This window comes from Chironomus tepperi, unplaced genomic scaffold (genome assembly GCF_022539635.2).
Source record: "Chironomus tepperi strain 1889 unplaced genomic scaffold, CSIRO-AGI_Ctep_v1 contig_11, whole genome shotgun sequence".
Classification (NCBI taxonomy): Eukaryota; Metazoa; Arthropoda; class Insecta; order Diptera; family Chironomidae; genus Chironomus; species Chironomus tepperi.
Genome location: NW_027226133.1, coordinates 1,348,239 through 1,365,835, shown reverse-complemented (window position 1 = coordinate 1,365,835; position 17,597 = coordinate 1,348,239). Strand labels below are relative to the sequence as shown.

The window sequence follows — 17,597 nt, the reverse complement described above, 5'->3', positions numbered from 1 at the left end:
CGTTAAAAAATTAAAAAATTTCAAATTCAAATCTGAAAAAACCGTTAAATAAAAAAGCAGTCAATTTCTTTTCGTTCAATAACTTTATTCTTTCCATTTCAATTTCCAACTTTTGATCTCATTCTGTGTCTACAGATAACTATAAATCGTTTAATAATATTTTGTTTTATATCAAAAGTTATTATTATTAATAAAAATTAAATTATAAGTACAAGTATGTCCTATTATAAAATATTATGCTGTCTCATGTTCTATGAATTGTTGGTATCATTTAGCTTTATTTCATATCACATAAAGGAACTATTTGGCAGTTTGGAATCAACTCAATTGATGTTTTTTTCTTTTTTTAATAATTTGTTATAAATTTTATTGCAAAAAATTTCCATCATATAGGTATATCGATATTAAAAAGTTGTCATTAAATAAATGTGCGTTTTTAATACCAAATTAAATTCTTATTCAAAAAACAATTTATGGAATTGTAACAGCTTCCAACATTGCAAGTTTTAAATCACTGGCTAAATGTGATATGTCGACAACAGAGTCGACCATTTGCTGTACAGCCGTTACACTTGGAAAACTTTGAGCTGCCTTCTTTGTCTTCATGACGCATGTCTTTAGTGACTCGGACAATGAGTCTGCACATGAGAGAATTCTTGCCTTAACATTCTTCTTTGTTACATTACGATGTACAATATCACCAATATTTACTAAATTGTGTGCACTCAAAACGACAAACTTTCCGTATGCCAAGAAAAATTTCGGTGGTTGATTGTGCTCGACTGTCTTTAAAAATGAATCGATTGCTTCTGTGAGATACTTGATGTGTGTACAGCACTGTGATGTATAGTACAATAGAACTGTCTTATCATTGGGATCAAGTGGTTCATTTATGTCTGTTCCAAGTTCTGCACTTTTAACGACTTTATCAAAATTGTGCTTTAAATTATTTGGCAGTGCATTACGAATTTCGGCATTCTTTTTGGCCACATTCTCTTCAGACTCCAATGATACATAATCTGAATCTTCTGGCCATGTCGCTTGACTAACTGGTGTCGATGGTGTTGTGACATTTCTCTTAAATAATAATGATGCATTTCCTTGTATAAAGGATGATGTCTGACGTATGTCTTCGGTTAATGTTTGTGATACAACAATGAGTTGATCAAGTGAATCTGGAGGTAATGATGTTTTAGTTTTAGTATTTTTTGGTTGTTCCAATCGTTGTAAATATTCAATATTCCAGCCTTGTGCGTCTAGAGCATTACATGCTTCATGAATTAATTTATCGGCATCTTTAAGAGCCTTTACTAATGGACGCAATTTTATTGATAAATCTAAAATTGAAATTAAGTCATTAGTCACACAATCAGGTCAATTAAAATTAATTAAAACTTACTCTTATCTTCTGTTTTTAACGAATTTCCAAGAGAACCTTCAGCAAATTCGGCGAGATCATGAAGTGATGTCTTTAAACGGACAACAGCCAATTTAATTTCCATAATGATTGGCTCCAATTTTTCACGAGTTCGCCATTGTGTATTAACAAATGAAAGTAATTTCGTGACACTGATTGTCGCTTCATTCTGTAGCCTTGATAGTGTATCAAGTGCTGATGATAATTCCAATGGCAATTCCTTAACAATTCCTAATTTCTTTGGTGAGTGAATATTAACATGTGGACTGGGCACATCATAATTTTCAGAGTTGAGATCAAGTGATTTTAATGAGAGGATACTTTGTGACTGTGGTGGCGGTGGTGTTCTCTTTATTGACACTGGCTGTTTACGTGGAATGTCATAATCTGGCATATTTGCTAATGATGAGCGATTTGATGATGAAAAGCTGAGACTTAAACTATCGGATGTAAGTAATGATGAGTTTGAGCTGCTTGGTGTCATCTTTCCTAAATTGCTTGATGAACGTGGTACATCATATGAGTCATCCATTCTACTGAATAGACTTGTAGCTGTACTTGATGTAGATAATACTGAATGACGACTTATTCCTTGGTGTCGTGGTTGACGAATAATATCGTTATTGACTGGAATAGCTGCTTTTGGAATGTCGTAATTATCAGCATCAAATGATAATGATGAAGTTATAGATGGTCCGGGACTATTAAGACGACTATTTGCATTTGACGGTAGCAAATCATACAAGTATACGTCTCCAAATTTTTGTGGTGTTATGACCTAAGAAGAAAGAAACAAAATAAAAGATAATTAGATTACTTAGATTGAGTAAAATTAAAAATTAACTAGAATTTTGCTGTGTAAGCAATAAAATTAAATCAGTGGCAATTAAATCTCCTTCTCATCATGTTATAGTCTTCTCGTTTACTCACACAAAATGAAAATAAACCAAGTGGTTCACAGTTCAGGATGAATGTAGAGTGTAGAAGCAAACAAAAAATCGATAAAGCGTAAAGAATGAAAAAAATTGTCTCGATTATTCCGAAATGTTGTGTAGCTACACGAATATATTCACTGCTGTGCGTTTTGACAACTTTTTCAGCTACCGAACACTCAAATATTGTTAATTAAAATTTACAATCAGATAAAAAAAAAATTTAAAACCATTGAGTCACGTCAAATGCGAGATGAGAATGAATAAAAAAATAAATTATGGCACTTTAAAATAAATGAAAATGCGAATTGGCGTTTTTTTGTGAATGTTCTACTTTCGCTTACAAAAGAACGATTGTTGAATGAAAATGGTAAGAAGTTTTATGTGAGCGAGCGAATGATAGAAATTGAGGCTATAAGAGAGAGGTAACAAGCAATCTATCTACTGCGCATGTGCTGCATAAATATGAATAGAATGAAAATAATTTTACACACATTTTAATATCCTTCTTTATACGCTCTATACAATCCCTTTTACGCTCTGTTTGTACAGTTTCAGTATTAATGTAAAAACGTAAAAAAAATACGGATCAACATTTAACTTCCATTCTCGTTTCTCTTGCCTCTCATGCACACCATCATCATGATAATTAAATTTTATGCGTCACGTACCAAAAAATTTCCATGTTTTTTTTATTTATCTCAATTTATACAATAAGGATTCGATATATACATGCATAGTCTATTGATATGGACTTCGAGTCCTTCCTATACATGTGTTTTGACAGTCATATCAACAGGATTTTTATGTCTTGCATCCGTAAAAATAAAATATAAGCAGAATGAGGCGATGAGACGCAAACTGAATACCATTTTCGGAAAGCCGCTCATTCCTTTTGGATGAAAAGTCAACATTTTTTTTGATTCATTTTCCATCATCGTCTTAATGTGCTATACACATACGACACAATAATAAAAGAAAAGAATTCTTTTCGCTTTCTCGTCAACAAAAAAATATTCCATTTTCGGAATTGCATCTTGTCTGACTTTAAGGTTTACCTTTTATAGCAGTTCTTACTTGTTTATTTATTCAGAACAGGTATCAGGTTCATTCTTCTGTGTGTTTTTTATTTGTTATCCATATTTCCCTACGAAAGGCTTGTATTGTACACAATTATTTATAGTATGTGCATACATGTACGGCTCTTTCGCATTGAAAATGAATTATGTTCACACATAAATTATAAAGAATTTTTAACAGAAAATTTGTGTACAATCAGTGTTAAACTTTGTGTCAACAACACTCCTCAGAAAGTAGTATTTATTCTCTCAAAAATCTTAAATTCTAATTAAAATATTTGCACGTGTCATTAAGTGAGTTAACAACACAATCTGCCATCATCTTGTGCATGTGCCATGTGATGCTTGATTTATAATTTATTTATAATCTTATTTTCTTTTTTAGGTATTTACAATTTTTTTCCCTTAGTCACTTCTCCATCCTCACCTACAAAAAAATTTGTAGAACGAGAAAATGGATACAATGAAATTTTTAAAGTCACTGCCATAAATTACTTTATAGTGAGGCAACTGTTGAGGACAATTTTAAGTTATATTATTTCTATGAAATGATGTTTACGGATAATATAGCATTACATACATTTTTAAGTACGTCAGCTCTTCTTCACATTTATCTATTCCATATATCTTCTTCTTCTTTTCTTTTATATCATTCGCATTCCCTTCTTCTTTCAACAAATTAAGGGTCTATTTTGAGTGCCACATTAAAAACTATTGAAATTTTTCCTCAATTTTTAAAATAATATCTAGGATATATGCTGGATGGCAAGCAAGAAACATCTGCTGATAATGTCTATATATGAGCTCACATATTTTTATTTCTGTTGTGTATCATAATAAATAGCCTAGGAATGTTTTACACACGTCGTTTGGCTTGCTTTCTACTATTTGCTCACGCATAAGGGTGGTTGATGGAAATTGTACGTATAATTTTGTTCCTTTCTTTGCTTCTTTACATTTGTTTTCCAACCACTTTGACTGACTGGATGTTTCTGATATTAAAAACGGTTTTTTATTCTTTATTTATTTGAGCTCGCCTTGGGATTATTATGAAGCTTGATGTATTTATGAATCAGTGAATGAATGTTTATTTAATTACGGTTTTGTTTGGGGTCTTCTTTCAATTTAGAAGATTATAAAAGGCGTTATGGTCGAAAAAATTTGACATTTGTTATGAATTTTAGAAAATTGCTCTTTACCATTTTCGCTATAAAGCTTTTAAAGAATCTTAATTTACGGTTTAGCACGTATATGATTATGGTGTGTTAGCGAAAATATTTAAAATTACTGTGAATCTTCAAAACACGTCATTTCTTGACAGAATATGGAATTTAAATGAATATTTTTAATGTTTTGGCGCCATTTTTGCAGGGTAAAATCAACAATCAAATAAAAAAGATTAAGTACATTTCGAAATAATAAAATTCGTTGCAAATAAAAAATGACTTTTCATACCGCAAAAAACGTGTAGGAACTGGTAATATTCATACAATCTATTACAAACAGCAAAGAGAATATTTAAGTAGGATAATCACATGTAATAAAAAAGAAATATAACCAACATGAACTGAATCCCAAGCAGCTACATGCAATGATTAAGTGGCAAATCGAGTACATTATCATCCCAAAAAATTTTAAATTAGAAAAATTTTCTAAACCTCCCCGGTTTTATAATTCGTTAGATTAAAAGTTATAAACTCGTAAATATATACCCTTAAAAAAATTCTTTGTTACTTTTGCAATCTGCTGTTTCATCCCCATTAAAAAATCTGCGAATATTATTAAAATTTATGTATCGCATGTGCTGCCAACAACAACAATATAAACAACATGGATTAAGGGTGAAAAAAAAGTAATCCAGTCATCCTACTTCAATGACTTCCTTACTTATTTCCTTTTGGCAAAAAAATACTTTATGTATTTTATATAAAATATAATAATATCTACAAACTCATGTAGGCGAAGTTATCTGCGCAAGTATATTTGGGGCAGAAGATTTCTCGATCATTGCCTCCTAAGGCTATAAACATACGCACATATACATTTTATTCATTTCCTTGGGCTTATCATTGCGAAACATGAACAAAAAGGAATGTATCGTTGTGAAATATAATAATGAAAAAAGTGGCATAGGCACACGCACGACGTAGGCAACAATAACATATTGTTGTTGAGAAGGAGCCAAAAGGCCATAAATTTTTGGGATAGTTTCAATTTATAATGAAATAAAATATAAAAAAAAAAACATGGAAAGGAAAAGAAGGAGAAGCAGGCAAAAATTAATGATTTTTTATACTCACTTTGTTTGGATTTATATGCCATGAACGTCGCTTTCCTTTGAAATTTTTATTCGATGTATTCTCATACAATTCACTTGTATTTGAATTTTGACTAGAAAATGTCAATGTTGATGCAGACATGCTCATAGATGTAGAGCATGGCGATGAAAGCGGTGATGTTGGTGTATAACATGAACTTGTTTCGTAATCAATAACTCTTAGTCTGTTGCCGGGACATAGTCCAATTCTACCTCGCAATGAACACAGCCACCAACCATCCATACCGTCTGCATTTTGCTCGATAACATCAAGAATTTCGCCTTTACGAAATGCAAGTTCGTCAACACTCTCAGCTAAATTGTCATAAAGTGCCTTTGCCTTGACGTTCTGCCATGTTAAATGAAAAGAAAGAAGAAAAAATAGAGACTTCATAAGAAATATGTCGGCATACTTGAAATTACTCAAAAAAGATGAAAGAAAAAAATGTCAACAAATTGCAGCCATATGTTAATTAACTTCATGTAACATGAGAAAATTTTTCGTTAAACGTTTTCTCTTCGCGCTAAAAATTATCAGATTTCATTAAATGTACAACATTCTTACATAAATTACTTAAGCTTTAAGTTATGATAAATACTTTTTTTGAGAAGTGAAATAATACATCCGAATAGCCTAAATGCATATTCGTTGTAACTGGCCAAGCACCATGAACTTGAAACTCAGCACTGATGGCATGTCGATTGCTGCCAAATATGGAATGTACTTAATGTTGTTTGTATTTTAAATGGAATTTATTTTGTTGATTAATTATTTGCCGGAAATTCTCGTTTTAAATGAGATGAAAACATCACAACAGTTACATTTGAAAGGTTTTGGGAAGCGGAAGTTTCAAAACCTTAAATCATCGTTAGGAATGTGAATGTTTTATCTCTTCCAGTAAGCAAATAAAGCAGAAAGAGTCATAAAGGTAAAACATGAAAATAAAGTTGTTCCACACACCGACTGATATAATTTGTTTGATTTCAAGAAAACGTCAAAAAACCCGTCATGACGTTGCAAAGCGCATGTTGTTGTTGTGTGCAAATTGCGCAAAAAATAAGCTATACAAAACGATACAAAGAAAGTAGCTCTTTTCAATTTAAAAATTCATATTTTTTTTTTTCGAATTTATTAGCTCTTTTCTTAGAGCTTAATTGTAAATACATATGTATAGCGGAATAAGAAACATTTTTTTTTGCTTCTCGCCTTTATATAACGATTAAACAAATGCTAGTTCATTCAACTAATTATTATACATTTACTCAGCTCACTAACTAACCCATTCAATAAATTTTAAGATATTCGCAAACTAAAACAACATAATAATATCTATTCACGAAAAATAATTATGAATTGGTCTTCATTACTAATTCAAATGGGGAGCAAAGTAGGAACAGAAATTTTTATAAAAAGCATATGAATCAGAGAAGTTTTATGATGATGATGTGGTAAAACCTGTTTTTCTCTTTTTTTTACGTTTTCTTAATAAACAAAAATTGCACAGCTTTTGTGGCATTGCAAAAAATGTTGGCTTTTGTATTTTGGGCGAGTAAGGCAGTTTGATACAGTGGTGGGGAGCCTGTGTTCCGCGGCGCACTAGTGTGCCCTCTACCACTGTTAGAATCGCCATGAACCATATGTAGTGTGTGGTTTCGGTCGAGGCTTACTACCAACAACGCAGTTGTGGGCAACCTGTGTGACGCGACACATAAGCGTGTCACAAACGTTTTTAGGAATTGCCAAGAACCGTACACCGTGTATGGTTTAGATCAACGCTTACCACAAAGGTGTACAGCAAATAATAAAAGGTTCCCCACCACTAGACTCTAGTGAGTAGTGAAAGAGAAGTGAAAAGTTAATTAACGGATACAAGACACCACAATAAATACTCACAGAAGAGCCTTGAAGCATAAAAGAAGAAGATGCAATGAAAAATATCATCATAAAGTGTCAGTTTCTCATTCTATCGCCCTTTCTTTTTTATGCTGCTTCCCTTCATCTCCGTCTCGTTTAAGTCAAGAACATTTCTGAGAAAAAATTTTTCACAGTCATGCATGCATAAGCATCACTCATGATTAAGTTCTCTCCTTATACAATTTTTTTTGGGATAACTCTGTTAAGATATTTTGCAAGCACAAAAAAAATCAGCAATTTAAGCAAGAATCAAGGCTATATCACTGACAGATAGACATGAGGAAATGAAGCAAATCAATAGATTCAGTTATAAAAGGGGAGAAACTGGAAATATAAATCCACAAAATGGCAAAAAAACATAAATTATAGATTTTGGTACACTTCAAGATATTCTAATAAGCTCTATTTTGTGACATAATAATATCAAGATTTTACAGACCATTACAGCCACAGACTATAAGTGATTTGGGATTGGAAAAACTTTTCGGAGCTATAAGTTATTCATAAGACCTTACATTTTACATAGCTCACGCTCTAATTATTCATAAAAAAAATCCATTCACATTCTAAATCTCATGTAATCCCTGTCACTCGATTAGTGAATAAGTCAGCCTTACCTCGCCCTACATACATCAACCAAACAATCTCTTAACTTCCTTTTCTTGTTGTTTGTTTCTTATTATTTTTTTCATTCATTGAATGAAGATGATTGAGAAATATGGAAATGTTGGTGAGATGCGGTGGCAGTGAAGAAGTAATGTAAATAAGGAACAGAAAATATGAGAAAATCAGATCTGATTACATGAAAAAGCTATTAGCATCAGCAATAATTTAATTGATGTAATAGAATAGCTTTTCATGTATCTATACTTGCGATTGCATAAATTTTAATAAATTAATAAAGTATGCCTTGCAAAAAAAAAAGGTTTTTATTTGTTTAATCAATGTAAATTTGGATTATTTATTCATACACACAGCAAGTCATACTTCATATCATATTTCTTTGTGGTCTGGGGTGTAACCAGAAATATTTACTTATTTATGGATGAAGAAATGGAGAGGCAGGGTGGTGTGGTTGCTCTTTACACTAGATTTGAGCCATTTCATTCAGAACTCAAAGTAAACACTGATTTGGTATGGAATGGTGGACTATTTGTAAACAGAGAACGTCCAAATGAGTTGAGTGAGTCTCTGAACGTTTGTATGGAATTATGGGCTAGATGACTAGACTTTTAAGGAGTTTGAAACCACCCTGGATCCCCTTACATCCCCCTTACTACGCCTCATGCTTGAAAATCTATGAATGAACTCTTCTTCGGGATTTTAATAAATACCGCAAACATTGAGGAGATTTTGGTAATTTGAGAAGATGAAAATTCGATATGGGGATTCTCTTTATGCTGTTTCTTGCAATAGAATAAACAAACAGAAACATAAATACAAATGGCACTCTAGTAGTGTAAAAGAAAAGATGAAATAACAGAGTAGAGCATAAAAGTCTGAATGAATAGAAATTTTCAAGTGAATGCCAAAAAAAGTAGATAATAAAATGTACATCTATGAGGTAAAAGGAATGTATGTTGAGAGAAAGAAGAGAGTAGACATGAACAGACAAGAAAGTTCAAGTCATATATTGCAGTGTTTTAAATTGGCGACATAGAAGAAAACGAGATATTAACTTCAGGTTGATCTCAATTTAAACAGCTGCTTATATGGACACAGTTTGCATTGCATTATCTCTATTTCTATGACTATATTTCTAACGACATTTTCGCGTGAAAATTGCTTTCAATTTGATTGTTTGACTTGTGTGGAATGTCGAGAGCTCTTGAACGATGGAGACTTTTTTAGACTTTGAGTTGGTGTTAATGGACACTAATCGTGTATAGAGTTTGTTATCATTTTAAATAGTCGTAAAAATTTGCTAATAAAATTTTTATTACTCTGCGAAATCAGTTTTATTTGTTTTAGAATGTTTCAATTCTTTGAATTAATAACTGGATTATCTTGATTGCTGAAATGTGCTATAACAATGCTAAGAATTTTAACTTAAAATGTCGTTAATTATGAATTTTAATTTTTGAAAAGAAAAAAATTTGATTTTGGTTCAATTTTTGAATTTTAAAAAAGCCGTCGATTTTCAATTTGAATTTTCGAGAACCAATAAATTTTGAACTTCAATAAAGATTTAAATTTTCGAAATACGTTAAAATTTTAATTTCATTTAACAATACAAGGTATGAGCGTGTCATACATCCGTTTCTGACGTCACGAAGTTACTTTTACATCAAGTTTATATTTATTTCTAGTTATACAGAAAACTTTTCAAATCAACTTTTATGGCGCTGAAAAAATTGACTGTAGGAAATTGAATTTCTTTATCTCTTTTTTTCTTTCTTCTTTCACCAGTTTGAGAGTGAAAAGCGGAAATTACTTTCCAATACTGACCTTGAGCGAAGGCTTCGGCTTATCGTAATCCACCTCGACCCATTGCATTTTCATCTTTATTTTTATTTTTATATTTTTCGTTGATAATTTTTTTGCTTTTTATATGCTTATCGATTGACTATTTATATCATATTATTATTGTAAATCCGCGAAAAGCGTAACAGGAACTAGAGCACAGAAATGAAAATTTATGATATCGACAAGAGGTATATCCGTAATTGTAATTTGCGTACGAAATAAATGAATTCCTTTTGTGTGTTTTTATTTTCACATCAAATTGTTCACTGAGGTGTCCTTATCTCTTTTACGAGCCTTATCAGAAAGTACTCCACAACTTCTTCTTATTTCGATTAGGTATTATTTCTATTTTTTATCAAATATTCTATATGTATAAAAAAGAATTTTTCACATATCTAGTCACACAAAAACAGTTGCTTTATTCACTTTTACTTGATAAACCACAACACATCACATGAGTGACGTTATCGAATTATTTTTAAATACTTTTTTTTTCACTGATAAACTTTTACGTTCATTTTTTCTACATCGATAACACAGTAAAATAACTATTAAAACTGGTGTACTGCATATATGTACATGTGAAATAGTCGTGAAATTATTAATTTGCACTTGTATTGACCTTATTCGATTGATTTTTATTTTTTTTTCTCTTTTCCTTTTTCTAAGTAATTGCTGCTATTTTGTTATTTGTTGCACATATAAGTGAAATATTTATGGCTATTTATTTCTTGTGTAAGACGACAAACAATGACACTTTCGGAAGAAGAAGACAATTCGGTCCAATTTTCACTAAAAATGGTGTATACAATAATAAAAAAAAAAGATTCTTGTGTCTTCTTCTTTATCACTTCGGAACGATGAGGAGTAAAGTGTATATAGTAAAATAACACAAAAAAAATATTCAAATATTTGCGGACTGTTGTTGCTTTTCGATCTTAAACTGTCGAATGTTTCTCGCAAACTGAATATGACGGAATGTTGTACTGGTTGTAAATATCTCGCCCAAAAAAAGTTAATGTTTTCAACCGTGAGAGAGCAACCATAAAAAACATTCAACATTCAACATTTGCCAAAAACATTCAGGTTCTCTCTTGCCGTATGTGAGTCTTTGATGTTTTGGTTCATTTTGAATGGTTCATGACCATTCAAAAGATTTTTTAAACAACGTGCATCGAATGTACAATAACGTTTTAATGATGTCATGCGATGCATATTCCTTTTTGAGTCTCTTTCTCTTCTCAATTTATGTATTTATTTACTTTTTCTAAAATAATCTATTTCTTTCATATCGGAGTTATTTCTGACCTGAAATGATACCCTCTGTGTGCTGTGTGATCATCGTGAATAGATAAAATTCAAGAAGCCCAAATATTTCTTCTTATTCCTTCTTTTATGTCATTTTAAATGCCCATCATTATTCACGATTCTTTTATATTATTCATCTAAATTAGAGATGGGCTTTTTTTCATAAAAAAGGGAGAATGAGATGAAAAACAAGAAGAAGAAGAGCCATCGACCCAAAATTATTCAACTTTGCTCTCTTTCCGGATGTTAATTGAAGTGCTATTATCCATGCTTAGATGAATACTCTCAATGTAATAAAGTAATTTATTTATTTATAGAATATTCTGTTCAGCATAGTTGGATACATATCCATCGTCATCGCCATGGCATTTTTTTCGCAAATTCTCTCCCGTTGAGCGGTAATTTTTTTTGCTGTTGTTGCATAAGTCTCTATAACAAGCTAAAAAACAAATGTTTCTTTATGCTGAACCATCTGGAAAGATTGGTGCTGCCATTTGCACTACGTGGTATGAGTCTGATTTTCTAATATGATAGTCCGTGGGATTAACTGGGTGTTTCGTGTCGTCTGGTGTGGCTACATGTGTGTTAAATACTGATTACAACATTTTCTTAGAAAACAAATAGATTGAATAAACACTTGAATGAGTATCTCCGATGTCGACAAAGTCATTTTGGTGATAAAAAAGTTGTACTACAATAATTTGTAGAATGAACTGTTTTTTTGCAAAGTGAATGAATAAATTCATTTCTAGAAATTGTTTTAAATTCAATTTTGGTCTACTTATTACTCATCAGTCTAAATTTATTATTTAATTCATTGAAATACGATTAATTTTAAATTTTTAGCGCATTTTTGAAACTTGTTTTCAAAAAGGTAGCTTAATAATGCACTTTGTTCGTTCGTTCGTTCGTTCGGTCGGTCGGCTGGAACGCGAGATCTCGAAAACTAGACATCGTAGAAAGCTCTGGTTTGTTTTAATAGCTTCGTTCTATCAAGTTATTGGGTTATCGGTCATTTAGAAGTTTCAAATCAACGCAAAAATACTATAATTAACAATTTTTCATTTTCATATACAACAACAACAAAAACAACAACACGTTTTTTCATTGTTTTACAGTGTTTTTCAATGTTTGTTGATGTTTTTACAGTGTTTACTGAACAATGTTTGAATTTTTTTTGACCGTTATGAAGTTTGAATTATAAAAATCCGTTAAATGATGAAGTTCTTAAATTTTTGGAAGTTTTATATAAATCTTGTTTTTAAGATCTGGAAGTTACCTGCAACTTACTGGATCTTGGTTTTTAGGTCTGGAAGTGACCTGGAACTTACTGGATCTTGGTTTTAAGGTCTGGAAGTGACCTGGATCTTGTGTATTAGGTCTGGAAGTGAACTGGATCTTTCTGGATCTTATGTTTTAGTTCTAGAAGTGACCTGGATCTTGTGTTTTAGTTCTAGAAGTGATCTGGATCCTACCGGATCTTGTTTTCGAGGTCTGGAAGTGACTTATCAATCAATTACTGATCGCTGGGACAAAAATGCGCTTAAGTCCCTCGATCAATAACACGAGGACTTTTGTAATTTTTTTGAATCACATCCGCATCACTTCACAATTAAATGTTGAATCTGAATTTTATTTTTGAAATATTCAAAGCTTACCTTATTCGCAAATGTTTGCATCCTTTTGAGTATATTTAGAATGTTTTCGCGTCATTGAAATATTTTTTACGTCTTACCTGAACGATATGCTTCAGATTTATATTATTGCTGTTGTATCAAAAATGGATCAGAAACAGACGTCGGCAACGTTATTTCAGAACAGGTTCATGCCTTCTCGTCAACGCGGCGACGAAGTGATACTTTTGCATCTTTTGAACCTTATTTGATGTTCAAATTTTGAACATTTTTGCATCTTTGAATAGTTTTGCGTCTTTTTTAAGCATTTTTGAATATTTTTTTCTGAACTTTTCAGTTTTAGTTAGCAATTTGGATATATTTGTTGTATTTTAGGAATTTCTAAGCTTACGTTGTTTTTAACAATTTTTAAAAATAATTTAATGCACAACTCAGCACTAAACTAACTAATTAAATCGCTCAATGGCAATCTTCCATATTTTTCAATTAGTCTCATTATTCCATTTTTCACGTTTATACTCTCACGAATTTTAGAGCTCATAGTAAATCTGAAAATTTCTACAAAGACATGACTAATTTAAAACAATTCATTTTAATTGTTGTAACATTTGTTACTATTTTTTTACGATTTCAGCTAAATAAATTAAGTACAAAACTGTGCTGAAAGCAAGCTGACAATGTTTGAGGATTTTTAAAATCTGAATAATGTCATTCATATATTCCAGATACTTGAAATGACCGTTATATATCATGTTACATACCAACCATAGTACTTGAGAAATTCTTGTAAGTTCTACAAAGAACAACAACATTCAACCTTGCGCAACTCTATTCTTTCCTACTAAATATCTTCTTTGTTTTCATAGAAAAAGTGACTTTTATTTATTGAATTCAATTTGATGCACTTACAGATTATCCACAAGCGCCACAACAACTTATTTCTATATTTTAGATATGTAAAATAATAAAAAGTTTAATTTAAAACTTTAAGTGCAACAGTTGGGGCTTAATGCTTCAGCTAAATGTTAAGCATTTGCAATTATAATGCGAGAATTTCAATAAAACGGTGCATTAAGCTGAAAATACCAAACAGCGACTTTACATACTATAGTTACACAGAAAATATATATCGCAATAATGTAAAGCTGGATAAAAATTCCTCATGACGTAATTCATTTATTGAGTATTGTTTGATCATTCTACGAAATATGAATGAGTAAGCATAGTAAGCGGAGATTGTTGTGTTTTTAGTTTTACAACAATCTGCACAATCTCCGATATATATGTGTAAATAAAATCATCAATGAACCAAGCGATTCTTCTTTGGAATTTCTCTCGCATGCTTTTTTATTTTACTCTATTCCATTCTCAATTGGCCTTAAGTATTCATAAACATATGGGGTTCAATGGATGTAAGCATTCCTTTGAAATATAAAACATGTGATTTTTGCTTTCAAATATTTTTTATTTTTCTTCGAAATATTTTTTTAAACAAATATTGCAATATTTTGCATGCCTTTCTTGTCGTTTTCGTTACTTCAACGGAATTTCTTCTTTATTGCTCAATGTGTTTGCATGCAATATGTGGAGATTCAATTTCTCTTTCATATTTTTTTTTTCTGTGGCCAAGGATGGAAGCCAAGAAAAATGACTGAACGTTTGTGGAGAATTTCTAGTGTTTCATATGCCCTTAAGTGAATTTTTAGAGATTCTTTCAAATAATTGGAACAGATTTCAGCTAAATTTTGACAAGTTCAAACAACATTTTTCGCACATTTTCAAAAACTAACTCACGAGAAAAGGAGGAAAGAAAAATGAAAATTTTATTAGCATTCCAGGCCAATTTGCATAGTAATTATAGTTATAATCTCTTTGCTCACAAAAGCTTTACAATTTACGATCGTTTTAAAACTATAATACTGACTAATTAAGTCAAATATTGTCTTTAAACATTGGATGTGAACAAAAATTTTAGGGGAAAATTAGCTTGTTAGAAAAATTTATAATGATGAGATTTTTAATGTTTGACATTTAGGTAGATTGTGACATTAAATTGTGAGTTCCAGCTTCATGCTTCATAACTGATTGAAAAATCTCCTCAGAATCCCATAATTGATCAAAACATTAAAACCAAAAAAAGTTGATTTTCCCCTGTCATCAAATAAATTTTCCTTCACAAAAACAAGATACATTCCAAACTATTAGGGACAAATCAACCTTGAGAATTTTCTGTCAAGTTTTCTACAAATCATCCAATCCATCAACATGTTATCACTTCTAAAAATCTCAATTTTCCCAAACAATTTTCCAGACCCATGAAATCTGACAAATTTACTACAAACCAGATAACGAATGAACAGAACTGAAAAAACGTGCAAGCCTAAATAGATAAATAGATGTCCTAAATGAGAAAGAGAATTTTTTTGTTATCTTAAGGATTCTCATGGCATTCTGTGTCGTACACTCGTAAAATAAATTTCATGTGCCTGGTTAGAAGAAGGAATGTGAATCGAATGAAAATGGATAGATATTTATCTATGGAAACCAATTTGTCAATTTTTGTTTAACGATTGATGGACTTTAAATGGAAAAAATGTATTTCATACTTCATCAAAAGGTGCTCTCCAAGAGATTTATGCTATATATATGAATTATTGGCTTTAGGAAGTGACTTATATTGACATTAGAATGCACGCAAAGAATATTTTTGTCAAAGTAAAATAATAAAAAATTGAAATGTCAACTGCGATGAGATTTACATTTAGTTGACGTCAACGAAAAGGTTTGTTACGAAATTGTTCTGTTATCGTAAAAGCCATGAAAATTGTGAAAAAATCTTTGTGCACGTGAAAAATTCATTGAATTGGACGGAAACCTTACCTTAAATCTCTAGCATTTTTTTGCTCAATTTAGGCAGATCTTTTTGGTTTTCTCGTGCTGTGAACGAAATAATTTGAAATTGGAATACAGCAAAAATCTTTTCTGTGCCAATGAAATTCGAGATGTGATTATTTATGACTTTAATGACTTTCTGAATCAGACGGAAATTATAAATTTTTATTTGACTTATTCACAAGATGCTGTAATAAAATTTTATTTATAAATAATTGCATACTAATGTGTGTATCAAGTGACAGCTAATCATTTTGGTATGAAGTAACATTTTAAAACGATTTGCTTGTTTTCGGACGAGATAAGGGCTGTCAATAAGTATGAGAAGATTTTTAAACAATTCCGATATCTTGCTGAGGTATTGAGAAACATCTAGATACTGTTTTTGTGACATCTGTCATCATAGTTGAAGAATGTAAACACCAGGAACTGTTGAATGCTAGCAGCTTGATGAAATTGTTTATAATAGAAATATAAAAGAATGTTCTAAATGCTAAATCTGAACATCCAACAGTCATTTCAATTGGTTGTGACAGGACATAAAGCTTGTTGCTGTTTCCTCCCATTTACTGTTTCTGCCTGAATTGTGTTACTTCATCACTCTTTATTATTAAAGGTTCATCCTTTAAAGAAACTTGTTACACAAAATGTCCCGCTATTTGAAAAATTTGATTGACCCTTTTCAAAATAGAAGCAAATTCCATCATAAAATTGAAATACCGAAAGGGATTGCTCATTTTTGACATTTATTTATTATTTTTAATAATGAGATCATTCTTTACGAAGTTTGCCATGAGGCTGCTACCTTATTTAATGAGAAAAAGCTACATCTGAACTTTTGTGATAATTCAAATAGAAAACCTCTTTATCTCCTTAAAAAGCGAACATTATAAAGGAACAACCTCATTAAGAACTAATCAAAAGTGACTAACATACTCAACTCTTGTAATAACTTAATCATCTTTGAATCTCTTACAATCTAAAAGACACAAAATTCAATCCCTTGCATTTAAATTGACTCCAAAATAAAGCATTCAATTCAATTTGTAAGTTGACATCCAAAAGCGTCAAGAGTGAAGACGGTATAATTTCAATCGTAAGTAACATCTCAATTGAATTATCTTATCATCAATCTATATTCAACATAACTTGAGAAATCAATGCTGATAAGTAAGAGCACGACGTAATATCAGACAGTTGACTTGAAATATTGAAAGCAGCTCTGAAAGCATAGACGAGTTGAAGGGTAGATACAAGACGATATAAAAATCAATTCACTTGAATGAGCTTGATAATGTGAATAAGTGTCAATATGTTGAAGGCAGTTTCAAGTACCAAACAAACATGTCATTTGTAGTACTACTTAGCTACTGCTTAATTGTAATTAACGACTTCATACCTCTTTGATTATTTGCAGTGTTGTAATTGTAGAGTTTGTCTAGGCTACATATTATCTTAGCCAGGGAGAGATTGTAGATGTTTAGTTTCAGATTTGACCTGACTTTAGTTCCTTCAGAAGAAGTGATGATTCTTACTACTTATTAAAGAAAACAATCAGCCTTCATCGCATCAAGATGACTGTATCATCTCTCTAGAATATGAAGATGACGACATGCAGCTTGAGTCGCCTGTCTGCG

The 17,597-nt window shown here is 31.2% G+C and overlaps 1 protein-coding gene across 1 annotated transcript; it reads right to left on the bottom strand.

The window, feature by feature from the left end:
- Positions 1 to 64: 64 nt before the first annotated feature.
- p130CAS (Serine_rich_CAS and FAT-like_CAS_C domain-containing protein p130CAS) lies at positions 65 to 11,099 on the bottom strand. Its single transcript, XM_070636358.1, has 4 exons — positions 10,109 to 11,099; positions 5,729 to 6,094; positions 1,400 to 2,195; positions 65 to 1,337 (listed from the first exon to the last, which is right to left on the bottom strand). The coding sequence occupies exons 1-4, from the start codon at positions 10,160 to 10,162 to the stop codon at positions 472 to 474; spliced, it is 2,082 nt and encodes a 693-aa protein (XP_070492459.1). The 5' UTR covers positions 10,163 to 11,099; the 3' UTR covers positions 65 to 471.
- Positions 11,100 to 17,597: the final 6,498 nt, after the last annotated feature.

Excerpts from the sequence above, each read along its gene's own strand:
- p130CAS (XM_070636358.1), bottom strand. The coding sequence starts at position 10,162 with ATGAAAATGCAATGGGTCGAGGTGGATTACGATAAGCCGAAGCCTTCG. Across the intron at positions 6,095-10,108 it reads AGCCGAAGCCTTCGCTCAAG|AACGTCAAGGCAAAGGCACT; the intron begins GTCAGTATTGGA and ends TTAACATGGCAG. Across the intron at positions 1,338-1,399 it reads GTTAAAAACAGAAGATAAGA|ATTTATCAATAAAATTGCGT; the intron begins GTAAGTTTTAAT and ends TTTCAATTTTAG.